The sequence below is a fragment of the Euphorbia lathyris genome, chromosome 1, assembly GCF_963576675.1.
Source record: "Euphorbia lathyris chromosome 1, ddEupLath1.1, whole genome shotgun sequence".
Lineage (NCBI taxonomy): Eukaryota > Viridiplantae > Streptophyta > Magnoliopsida > Malpighiales > Euphorbiaceae > Euphorbia > Euphorbia lathyris.
Window position 1 is genome coordinate 47,053,964 of NC_088910.1, and position 13,249 is coordinate 47,067,212.

A 13,249-nucleotide genomic window follows, 5' to 3' on the forward strand; every position below is an offset into this window, starting at 1 on the left:
CCATCTCTTCACTCGCATCCAAAATAACCAGAAACAGACACAACACCAACCATATGGAAATTCTGATGGAAACTTGTTTCTTTAACATTTCCCCTCTTTCTTTCCCTTTTTTATTCTTAAACTACCCAACTTATCGCTAACCGGTGGCCTCTGGTCTCCTTCTCTTCCATACTGCTACTCTGATTTCCTTACCTTTCACTTACCCACACATATACGTCACATTTTTCAAATCTTTATCCCCTTTTCACCAATTCCTTCCTTCTCGCTTAGGGCATCTCCAACGCTCCCTATTTGGAGCATTGGAGATGCCAATATAGGGAGGGTTGTCATCCAACCCTCCCTATATTCTTCCCCTCTTATGGGGAAGATGTTGTTTCTTCCCCACAAGAGGGGAAGAAAAATGGTTCCCCATTTTATGGGGAACCATTATTTAATATATTTTATTTTTTTTTGTTTTATTTTTATTTTTTTATTTGATATATAATTAGAAATAGATTTAGTTGTATTTTATTTTAGGGGTTTATTTATATGTAGTATTATTTGATAGTTAGATAATTTAATTTAGTGTTTATTTGTATGTATAATTATTTTATATTTGGGTCAATTGTATTATAAATAATGTACATTAATTTTAAATCATGTAAAATTTCAATATTGAAAATTAATAAATAGAAAAGAAGTACTAAAATTAGATTATACATAAATTATCATTAATTAAAACAATACACGTAATTAAAAATCGAATGCAATACATTGGATAAATAAATAAAAACATAAAACAACAACAAAAACACACATTACATTGAAAACAAGCACATTAAAACAACTAGACATATAATTAAAATACTGAATACATTACAACAGAATTAATAATCTCCTAGAAAATCGCTAGTCCCATTGAGAAAATTCATATAGTTGAAGTTATTGTCGGAAGATGAATTTGTCTGTGATGGCTGAGCATTATTGGAATTCTTAGAAATCATGATTTCGTGTTGCCTTTGTATGATATAGGCACGTTGAGCAGGATCTTCAATAGCATTAACATCCTTCAACATTATTTCATCTTCTTTCAATCTCATTTCATTTTGTCTATACGACATTTCATTTTGTTTAAATCTCAATTCATCTTGTTTCATTTGAAGATAATTTGTCCTAAGATCATTTGTTCTGCCTAATTCCGCAAGATATTTGACATTATCTTCTTCAAATGCTTGAAGTGCTTGCTTAGAGGGAGTTTCTTTTTTCTTTTTTAGTTTTGCTTTTTTAATTCCCATTGGCCTTTCAGTTGATACTGATCCGATCACATTTTCATTAAGGTCAATAGAGAAATCAGACAAACCTGGGGATTGTTGGGGTGAAAATTCAGAAGTTTGACCTTGGGATTGTGAAGGAACAAATTCTTGAGACTGCGAAGGAACAAATTCTTGAGGCTGCGAAGGAACAAATTGTGACATCGTGTTTTGACTTTCAGTTTGGTTGTTATCAGAATATTTTTCAAAATCTTTTATCAAATTCCATACATGATCGAACTTGAACCCACTTCGAAAGTTGGCATCCATCTTCATAAGTTCTTTCGCTTGATTCATCTACAATACATTAAAATCTATTACAAACATATCAAAAGAACTAATTTTAAGTAACATGATTAATTTAAAGAAACAAAATACTCATCATGTCACTGTCGTTTGCACCACTTGGGTGCCTCCGTTCAATTTGTCTTAAACATCCTTTAAATTTTTTGACTGCTTTATCAATTCTCCGGTGCCTATGATCAAGTGAACCATAGTTCCTTTCTTGGCAGCTAGGATCTTTTTTTGAATTGTAGATAGCTGCTACTCTCTTCCAAAAATCTTTTCTTCTTTGATTTTTCCCTATAATTGGATCTTGTGATATCTCCAAATACGCAGAAACTAATACCACATCCTCAATATTAGTGAATCCATCTCCTCGACTGCTTGACATTCTGCAGAAGTTTATGAATATCTTAAGAATTCAGAAGTTTAGAAGAGAAAATGAAGTAGTGCAATTGTTGTGATGATCTTGGTTCTATTTATAGAATTGTTCCCTCCAAAAGATTTTGAAATCTCGGGCACGCTACAGTATTAACCACTACCACACTCTTAATAATGCACAAGGCTCCAGAATTGTAATAATTTCACTGACACGCTACAATATTACCCACTACAACACTCTTAATAATTCACAAGGTTCCAGAATTATAATAATATCTCTGGCACGCTACAGTATTAACCACTACCACACTCTTAATAATTCACAAGGTTGCAGAATTGTAATAATTTCACTGACACGCTACAGTGTAACCCACTACCACACTCTTAATAATTCACAAAGGATCCAGAATTATAATAATATCTCTGGCACGCTACAGTATTAACCACTACCACACTCTTAATAATTCACAAGGTTCTAGAATTGTAATAATTTCACTGACACGCTACAGTATTACCCACTACCATACTCTTAATAATTCACAAGGTTCCAGAATTGTAATAATATCTTTGGCACGCTACAGTATTAACCACTACCACACTCTTAATAATTCACAAGATTCCAGAATTGTAATAATTTCACTGACACGCTACAGTATTACCCACTACCATACTCTTAATAATTCACAAGGTTCCAGAATTATAATAATATCTCTGGCACGCTACAGTATTAACCACTACCACACTCTTAATAATTCACAAGGTTCTAGAATTGTAATAATTTCACTGACACGCTACAGTATTACCCACTACAACACTCTTAATAATTCACAAGGTTCCAGAATTATAATAATATCTCTGGCATGCTACAGTATTAACCACTACCACACTCTTAATAATTCACAAGGTTCCAGAATTGTAATAATTTCACTGACACGCTACAGTATTACCTACTACCATACTCTTAATAATTCACAAGGTTGCAGAATTGTAATAATTTCACTGACACGCTACAGTGTAACCCACTACCACACTCTTAATAATTCACAAAGGATCCAGAATTATAATAATATCTCTGGCACGCTACAGTATTAACCACTACCACACTCTTAATAATTCACAAGGTTCTAGAATTGTAATAATTTCACTGACACGCTACAGTATTACCCACTACCATACTCTTAATAATTCACAAGGTTCCAGAATTGTAATAATATCTTTGGCACGCTACAGTATTAACCACTACCACACTCTTAATAATTCACAAGATTCCAGAATTGTAATAATTTCACTGACACGCTACAGTATTACCCACTACCATACTCTTAATAATTCACAAGGTTCCAGAATTATAATAATATCTCTGGCACGCTACAGTATTAACCACTACCACACTCTTAATAATTCACAAGGTTCTAGAATTGTAATAATTTCACTGACACGCTACAGTATTACCCACTACAACACTCTTAATAATTCACAAGGTTCCAGAATTATAATAATATCTCTGGCATGCTACAGTATTAACCACTACCACACTCTTAATAATTCACAAGGTTCCAGAATTGTAATAATTTCACTGACACGCTACAGTATTACCTACTACCATACTCTTAATAATTCACAAGGTTCCAGAATTGTAATAATTTCACTGACACGCTACAGTATTACCCACTACAACACTCTTAATAATTCACAAGGTTCCAGAATTGCAATAATGCATAAGACTTCCCTATATAAATGGATAACTCCATAAGAATTTTATTCACACTTTCTCCATAAGATAAATAAATAACTCCATGGATTACAATCTTGAAGATGATCTATTTTCTTTCGATGCAATGGAGAAAGAAGATCAAATGTTTCATGAGAGATTTATGAGAAATCAACGAATTATCAATGAATTGAAGGGTCAAAGTAGTAATCCATCTCATGTTGGCTCAGTGGAAGGTCATCGAGTTGTCAATCGTAATCGTGAAGAAGCACACCAAAATATGTATGACGATTACTTTAGTAGTAATCCACGTTTTGATGCTAACACTTTCCGGAGAAGGTTCAGAATGTCTCGAACTCTTTTCCAACGTATCATAGATGCAGTTACAACACATAATGTTTACTTTCAACAACGTACTGATGCTGTAGGTAGAGTTGGCTTATCATCTATTCAAAAAGTAACTGCTGCAATGAGAATCTTGGCATATGGTATTCCAGCAGATGCTGCCGATGAATACTGTAAAATTGCTGAGTCAACGGCAATTGAAAGCTTTAAGAAATTTTGTCGTTCTGTTGTGGAGATTTTCTCAGAGAAGTATCTCAGATCTCCGAATGCCAATGATATTGCTCGATTGCTTCATATTGGTAAATCCAGTGGTTTTCCTGGAATGTTGGGCAGTTTAGATTGCATGCATTGGCAATGGAAGAATTGTCCTACAGCTTGGCATGGTCAATATAGTGGACGTTCTGGAGCACCAACAATTATTCTGGAAGCAGTTGCTGATTATGATTTATGGATATGGCATGCATATTTCGGTATGCCTGGCACGAATAATGATATAAATGTGTTGGAGTCATCTCACTTATTCTCCAATCTAGCTAATGGTATTTCTCCTCCAGTGCATTACACTATTCAACACAAAGAATACCATATGGGGTATTATTTAGCTGATGGAATTTATCCCAAATGGTCAACTTTGGTTCAAACAATTCGGGATCCACAGACTCTAAAAATGAAACATTTTGCAAAGAAACAAGAATCTTGTCGGAAAGATGTGGAATGTGCATTCGGTGTATTGCAGTCAAGGTTTGCAATTATTCGTAACCCAGTGAGATTTTGGAAGAAAAATGTGCTTCAAGATGTGATGCGAACTTGCATTATCCTGCATAATATGATAATTGAGGATGAACATGATTTAGAGGCACCTATCGACATATTGATAGACGAATCAACTTCAAACGTTCAAATGAGACCAAATTATAATACTCAGTTCAATGAATTCCTCGAGCATCATCGACAGATCAAAGATCAAAAAGCACATTTCGAACTTCGTAATGCACTAATAGAACATCTGTGGAAGGAACATTCTAATTCAGCCAATTAGGTAAAAATTGGCGTAACTTTGTGAACGATGATCTATGTCTTATTTTAATGTTGTTTTATATTTTTATTTCCGTTAATGTGTATGCGTTATTATATGTTTGTTTCTAATTTTATTTCGGTGTAATGTGTAAGTGTTTCTTAATATTAATAAATAAATAAAATTAATAATTATTATATTATATATATTTTACATTTTAATGTATAACTTTTATTTATTTATATATAATATTTTTAGAATTATTTTTAGTCTAAATTGATAAAATTAACAATTAATAATAAAAATGTATTATAATATTAATAAATAATGTATGTGAAATGGAATAAAAGAGAGAATATTCTTTTTAGGGAAAAAATTTTATTTTTGGGTTGGAGAAAAAATAGGGGTTGGGGAAGAAAAAGGGGTTGGTTACCTAAAAATCAGTAATGATAACAATATTTTGTTTTATTTAGGTTGGTAGTTTAATTTTTAATATGTCAAAAGTATGGAACTTTTTCTTACAAATGTCAAGTAAATTTTAAGTAATTAAATTGTGAAAGGTAAATGGAAGCCCATTTTTCTGTGAACTGTTATAGGATTTTGAAGTTTGATACAATTCAAAATAGTAATTGACAAACTTGTAGATAATTTTTCAAATTTGAATTTTTGTGTAAATTTCCCAAGAAAAAATGGGGAATTGGGGATAGGGAAGGGAAATATGGGGGTAAAGGTTGGAGATGCTCTTACTCTGCGATGCGATTCCCTATATAAACTACTCCTCTTTTTGGGTCCTTTTACAAGTTAGCTAACATTTGGCTTCTACCGGGCATTGGATCGAATTGTCTCACATATTAGTTTTATACAATTTGCTGCATTGCCAGATTGGAATCTTTATAGATTGGTGAATTTTTCATTCTTGGGGAATTGAAGATCTGCTTTTGTGTTCATTGGAGATGGGTAGCTCGGAGGAGAAAGTTGTTGCTGTTATTATGGTCGGTGGTCCTACTAAAGGTGTTGATTTGCCTAATTGTTTTTCATTCAAATGTTCTATGGAAATTTGACTTGTGTTCACAAATTCTCAATTATGCGTTCCAGCTTCCTAATTTTTGTTATTTTCTGCCGAATGATCAGCTAATCGAATTTTGTCTATACTTGTTGAATTTTGTTATGGAAGTGTTCTGTAAGCTATAAATAATTGTTTAATTCATTTTCTGATCAGGAACTCGATTCCGGCCATTGTCATTGAATGTTGCCAAGCCCCTTTTCCCTTTGGCGGGACAACCAATGGTTCACCATCCAATTTCTGCTTGCAAGAGGGTATTTACCATTTTAGCTGTTTGTGGAATTGCAATAGTAAATGAACAAAATTCAGTTTGTTAATATCTTGTTTCAGATTCTTGTTTAGTTGTTTGTGATTCTTTTGTTGGACAAATAAAATTTTGAATTTGGCTCTCTGTTTCAGATTCCAAACTTGGCACAGATCTATCTTCTCGGTTTTTATGAGGAGCGAGAATTCGCATTGTATGTGTCATCAATCTCAAATGAGCTCAAAATCCCTGTGAGGTAACTACTTGATGCTTTACTCTCTGCCATTTGCTTTATTCCCCTAGCCTTGCTCTTTTTGTACAAATAAATGTTTGCTTGTAGATATTTGAGGGAAGACAAGCCACATGGCTCAGCTGGTGGCCTTTATAACTTCAGAGATCTAATTATGGAAGACAGTCCCGTATTCATCTTAACCTCTCTATATATATATATATATATATATATATGTTCATATATATAAGTTTTAAATTTTGGATCTTCATCTAGAATTATCTGAAAGTGCAAGAGTTGCAACATGTTCTGAAGATTAGGATTTCACATGATGCTTACTGATCTTTTGCAGTCTGAGACGATCTTGCTGAATTGTGAATTATGATGTTCGCTGAGTGATACTTGTTCATCTTTTGCAGTCTCATATAATATTGCTGAACTGTGATGTTTGTTGTAGGTTCCCACTCCCAGAAATGCTTGGTAATCGCATTTTACTGTCAAATATCATCTGTTTACACTTCTTGTATTTATCTGAATGTATCTTTTAATTCTTCTTCCATAAATCTTTTGTGCACACCGAAGCAATTAATTTTCTTTTTACGTTGTTGTAATTGGATTGAGAAAAAAATTCTACAATCGGCATAATATTATCTTTCTAGTAGAACTTCTGAATTTTGTTTTGTTTATCATGTCTGCAGAGGCTCAAAAAAGCCATGGTGGGACAGGAACTATTCTAGTAAGCAAGGTAAGTTGATTTGGCTAAAGGCTTATGCAGGAAACATATGTTTGAGGTGTAATCTTCCAGGAGCAGAATGCATCTACATGTATGCTTTGGCTTCAATTACTCTTTTCCTGTGCAGGTTTCTGCCGAGTCAGCGAGCCAGTTTGGTGAATTGATTGCTGATCCAGACACTAAAGAACTGTTGCACTACACAGAGAAACCTGAAACTTTTGTATGTACAAAGTCAAAGTTTCAATTGATATTTAATTCAATGAGAAGATTTTGATATTGTTTCTTTGATTCAACATTTTACTCTTTCTTCATGGGAAAGGCCCATATAGTCGCTTAAGCAAGGGGTGTCCGATCAATCTCTCAATTAATCGGATCGATCTACCAAAGATTAAAGAAGAAAATGATATACATATATATAAATCCCCTTTTTCACAATAAAGTAGGATCAATCATGGTATTATACAAAAGGCATCTAAAAAGGGTCAAGTTTCTTCAAGTTCTCTGTTATATCAAAGTTCTTTCTTAACTCATAACTTCTACTTTTAATCTTTTTCTTTTCTCTCAATGCTACAGTAAAACGTAAGCAATAATCAGAATTTTTTAATGTTTACCACTTCATATCTCCCTTTATTTGTCCTGCTATTTTTTTTGTTTTTTTTAAATGGCTTCTTCTTTTTATGTTGTGTTGTGTTGCAGGTGAGTGACTTGATAAATTGTGGAGTATATGTATTTACACCAGATATATTTACAGTCATCCAGGGTGTTTCTTCGCAATGGAAAAACAGAGGTCAGAGATAGGGTTAGTCAATAGGATACAATAGAATTTTTGGAATATCTTAAAATCACCTTTATTCAGAACTGAGAAAAACATGGGGTTTGATCTTTTAAATGGAAAATAAACATCAATCTTAACTCTTTTACTATTATGCAGCTAATATGAGACGTCTTTCCAGCTTCGAAGCCCTTCAATCAGCCACAAGGTATCCGCACTTTTAAGCAAGAGTCTCAATATTCATATGAGTTGAGCAAGGCGTATCTTGTATTTGAAAAGTTTTTGATGAACTAAAATGTAGCATCTTTTGCAAAATAACTATCTTGACTCTTCTCATTTATTCTAGTTTTAGAATTTTCGTGGCTAATCCACCGTCCTAGTGCTTATGGAGAATGTTAAGGTTAGCATCGGGTATGAGACAATATTTTTTGGTAATGGCTAAAGGGTGTACTGGGGGCAAGCCTTTCCCTGCCTTTTTTTTGGCAAGAGGCCGCTCCTAAGACTCGAACCCGTGACCTCTCGGTTACACGACAACAACGTTTACCGTTGCGCCAATGCTCACCCTCTGTTGGATGAGACAATATAAGAAATTTAAATTTTGAGTAATTCTTAAATCTGATTGGTATGCAGGCGGATTTGATGGTACAAATTTAATATTGCAGTCTAATTAGATATGCTAGTCAATTTACTATTTAGAAATTAACAAAAGTTTTGACTTTCTTTTTTCTTCTACAACTTCCTGTAATGATGTTGCTATTAATCTACTATTCGCATTGGCAGAATCCCTTGTTTGAGGTCATATTTCACACAAATTTCTTCTGCAGGAGCCCATCCACGGATTTTGTGAGATTGGATCAAGACATATTGTCTCCTCTTGCAGGGAAGAAGCGGTTATATACATATGAAACTATGGATTTTTGGGAACAAATTAAAACTCCTGGGTAAACTGTATACCAGATATATATTATTTGTAGTTTGCACTTTTGCTATGTGCTGATTTATGAAATCAATGCTTGTAGAATGTCCTTAAAATGTTCTTCCCTGTATCTCGCCCAATATCGGCGTACCTCCCCACATCTTTTGGCTAGCGGTGATGGCTCAAAGAGTGCCACCATATCAGGTGATGTTTACATTCACCCATCTGCAAAAGTACATCCAACTGCTAAGGTAACATTTTCATCTTGCATCTGTTGCCTAATATATGGATGCAAAACCAGTGAACTATTGTTGGTCAATCCAATTTTAGATGATATAATATTTATGCGGAAATTTCTTATGATCACTTGTTAGCAAAACCCATTTGGATGGACTAACAGGAGATAATAACTATGTGTTCATGTCTCTAGAACACCTTTTAGGTTCCATCACTTCGAAAACTGAAAGTAAATAACAAACAAACAACCTGGAAGAACTGAGCTATTATTTCTTTATTAATTCCCATCTACTTCAATTATGATATTGACTTTTCTAGAATTTGGTGAAACAGATCGGTCCCAGTGTCTCAATATCTGCTAATGCTTGTATAGGACCGGGTGCAAGGCTCATTAATTGTATTATCCTTGATGGTGTTGAAGTCATGGTAGGAACTGACTGAAGCGATTTAGGTGCACAACATTTATGTAAAAATCCAATCAAGAACTTAACCTCAAACGTGGCCACTTGTTATTCTTATTTCTCAGGAAAATGGAGTTGTAATTCATGCAATTGTTGGGTGGAAATCTTCTGTCGGGAAATGGTCCCGTGTCCAGGCAAGTCGGAATTTTAGTTCTACCGTCAATTCATTATTAGCAATCCTTATTGAACTACTTTGGTTCTACCGTCTTTACAATTTTTCTTTCCTGATTCATGAATTTGTTACGTTCCTGCTTTGGCTTATTAAGTTGAATGAACTGATTGCAGGCTTCTGGAGATTTCAATGCGAAACTGGGAGTCACAATCCTTGGTATTTTCTTGATGCAATTTGTGTTCACTTTCGTCATCGTTTTTCCTTCCTAAATAGAGAACTTTCCAGCTTTGAAATCTGAAGTAAGTATTTATATTTGTTTGGTACAGGTGAAGCAGTGCATGTTGAAGATGAAGTAGTTGTAATTAACAGCATTGTTCTTCCAAACAAGACGCTCAATCTTAGTGTTCAGGAGGAAGTAATCTTGTAGTGTACCTAGCATAGCAGTAGGTACACGATCATTTTCGCATTTTTCTCCCTTTTGGTAGTGTGTGATGAACTCATGACTGATCTATCATTTACTTCATTACTTGTGAAAAGTCCATACTTGAAAGCAGCTTTTACCCTTTTGTAAATTGACATACGCAAATTGTAATAAAGAATGAAAAACTTGTATGCTTGATTGATTGTAAGGCTAGTAGTCATTTTCAATACTCATAAATCCTTATGAATCCATTTTCTATGGATCAAGAAGCAATCTTTGTTTGTCTCAAGGAATAATAGAACATTGTTTTCAATTTCTATGGATCTACTACTACACTTATGCACAATGCTTGGCAAAGTCATGGATATACACCTTGAAACTTGAAAGAAATCAGTACAAAATTCTTCCACTGTAAAAAAAAAATTAGACATATAAAGAGTGTGTTCTTTAAACAAATTTTTAGAATTACAACCGAATGGAATGAACTCAAAACTCTATCTCTCATGGTTACAAAACTCTCAAATTTTTCGGATAGATAGGAGGTTTGTTTGCATGACTATTTATAAGCATACAACATCAAATTTGGTAGTTGCATCACGAGGTAAGCATTTGGCCATGCCTACTCAAAAAAATTGTAACCGTAATTAAATATGGTGGTGGAAATGTATACACTTATGTGGAGTGAATTACCTCACACACCATGCTATTTTCCCTTTTTAATAATAGGAGGGTTCTACTGTCCTACAATCTTTTGAAAGTACTTGATTTTTTTTCTCCGTAAATCCTTTGTTAACATGTTAGATAAATTCTTTATCTATATACGTCTTGTTAAGTTGTAGTAGTTTCATCTCCAATAAATTCCGATCTATTAATATCTCATATTAGTTTGTTTTGATCTTGAATGGAAAAAATGAATTCTTTTCAAGGTAAAATTTCACCATCACAAAAGCTTATACTTTTCTTCACAGAAGTCATGTTTATTAGAAAACTTCTTCATCCACAACTCTTCATACGTTTATGTTGTAGCAGTAAAATTTTCTTCAATTGTGAAAAGTACAAAATATTGTTGTATTGTTTACTGCCACGGCAGAGCTCCTCTACAAATATAATGAGTAACTTGTTGTAGACTTTCTTGTGTCAATATCACCAGCCATATTGCATCTATGTAGCCAACCAACATATATTTTATATTTTCAAAACATAAGCACATTTTCGAGGTAGCGCGAAGATACTTGAATATCCATTTGATTAGTGTACAATGTTCCTTTTTAGGGTTTGGAAGGAATCTACTCGCATAACTGGACACATGAGCAATATCTAATTGTGTACAAAACATGGCATACATTAAAAGTCCAATTGTTGAAGCATATGGAACCTTGCCCTTTTTCTAATTTTCTTCATCCATAGAAGGATTTTTTTTAAACAGACCTAAAATGATTAGCAAGAGTACAACTAACCATTTTAGCTTTGTCCATGTTAGACCCTCAAAGTACTTTCTCAATGTACTTCTTCTCCGTCAAAATTTAGCCCTTATTGGAAGGTAATCTATAAATTCCACTTTAAATCCTCTTCGAGATCCGTGGTTTGTCCTGAATTTGGGCGTGAGTAGGTCTACCCTTATATGAGATTTTTCTTATAAAAAAAATGTATTTCTCCTACAACCACCATACCTTATTGGAGCTTTTGTCTCTAATTATTTTTATGTCAAAAGTCTGCTTTGTTGGCCCCAAGTCTATCTTAGCAAAATACTTTCTCGTTACTTCTTCAAGCTACTAATTCTAAAAATATTTTCGTCAATAATCAACATGTCATCCACATAGAGCAATAAAATATTGAAATCACCATCAAAGAATTATGAACAAAAACACAGTGAACTGAAGTAGACTTCTTATAGACTTGCTCCTTTATAAGTGACTCAAACTTATTATATCAATATCTTGACGCTTGCTTCAAACCATAAAGACCCTCCTCTACCTTGCAAATCTAATTCTTTTTTCCTTTCTTCTAAAAACCCTTCTTCGCTCCATGTATATTCTTTATCCAAGCCACCATGGAGGAAAGTCGTTTTCACATCCATTTGCTCAACCTCTGGTCAATATTTGTTGCTAACCCCAACACAGTACGAATGAATGTCATCTTCCTCGTTGGTGATAAGATCTCATCAAAGTGAATACATTTTATTTGGTTGTATCTCTTCAATATCAATCCAGCTTTGAATCTTGGTTGTGAACTATTTCCTTCATGCTTCATCATGAACACCAACTTATTCTTGAAAGCCTTCTTGCCTTCAGGAAACTTCACCAGTTCAAAGGTTGTATGCTTATGGAAGGAGTTCATCTCATCTTGCAAGGTGTGGCTCCACTTTTTTCTTATGTTTGTCACGCATGGCTTCTTCAAAAATTACTAGTTAATTATCTCATGTCGATCACTAAGACATTCATTTTAGGAGTATCTAGTAAAGCTTTGAACAACTCTAGCATTTCTTGTCTTGATTTTGACGAGTTGGCATTTAAAACTGAGTAAGAATGTCTCGCTTTTTACGGGTTGGTAGTCGCCGGAATCAATGAGTACTCTAAGTCGAAACTGTCAAGTAAATTCCTTTCGAGAGCTGGTAAGAAAGTGTTGATTAAATAAGTGGTTCAGTCGGTTCTCTCTTATGCTATGAACTTGTTTTTAATTCCAAAGTTACTTTATGAGGAGGTTGAGCGTCTGATGAACTCATTTAGTGGGGCTCGAATGGTGGAGATGGAAAAGGCATCTAATGGACTTCCTAAGATAAATTATGCCTTCCAAAATCTGTTTTTGGAATGAGTTTCGGGAAAATGAAGGATTTTAATTTGGCTCTACTTACAAAACAATGGTGGAGGCTTTTGAATCATCCTACTCCTCTAGTGGATCGGGTATATAAAGCAAGATTTTATCCTAATTCTCATTTCCAAGCTCAGTTATGTTCGACACCTGCAGTCCTTCTTCTCCGACTACACCATCCATCTGCTAAGTGGTGTCCGCCTTCGCTTGGTATGTTAAAGTGTAATATC

At 34.1% G+C, this 13,249-nt stretch overlaps 2 protein-coding genes across 2 annotated transcripts; both read left to right on the forward strand.

Moving 5' to 3' along the window:
- The first annotated feature begins 3,748 nt into the window (after positions 1–3,748).
- On the forward strand, positions 3,749–5,047 carry LOC136217995 (uncharacterized). Its single transcript, XM_066004716.1, has 2 exons — positions 3,749–4,340; positions 4,542–5,047. Exons 1-2 carry the CDS (start codon positions 3,749–3,751, stop codon positions 5,045–5,047), a joined length of 1,098 nt encoding a protein of 365 aa, XP_065860788.1.
- A 929-nt stretch (positions 5,048–5,976) lies between these two features.
- LOC136235932 (uncharacterized) lies at positions 5,977–10,217 on the forward strand. The gene is made up of 15 exons (XM_066026056.1): positions 5,977–6,034; positions 6,243–6,340; positions 6,486–6,586; positions 6,671–6,749; positions 6,979–7,039; positions 7,258–7,304; positions 7,420–7,512; positions 7,989–8,079; positions 8,224–8,272; positions 8,889–9,005; positions 9,084–9,231; positions 9,551–9,643; positions 9,744–9,812; positions 9,964–10,006; positions 10,117–10,217. The coding sequence occupies exons 1-15, from the start codon at positions 5,977–5,979 to the stop codon at positions 10,215–10,217; spliced, it is 1,248 nt and encodes a 415-aa protein (XP_065882128.1).
- The last annotated feature ends 3,032 nt before the right edge of the window (positions 10,218–13,249 follow it).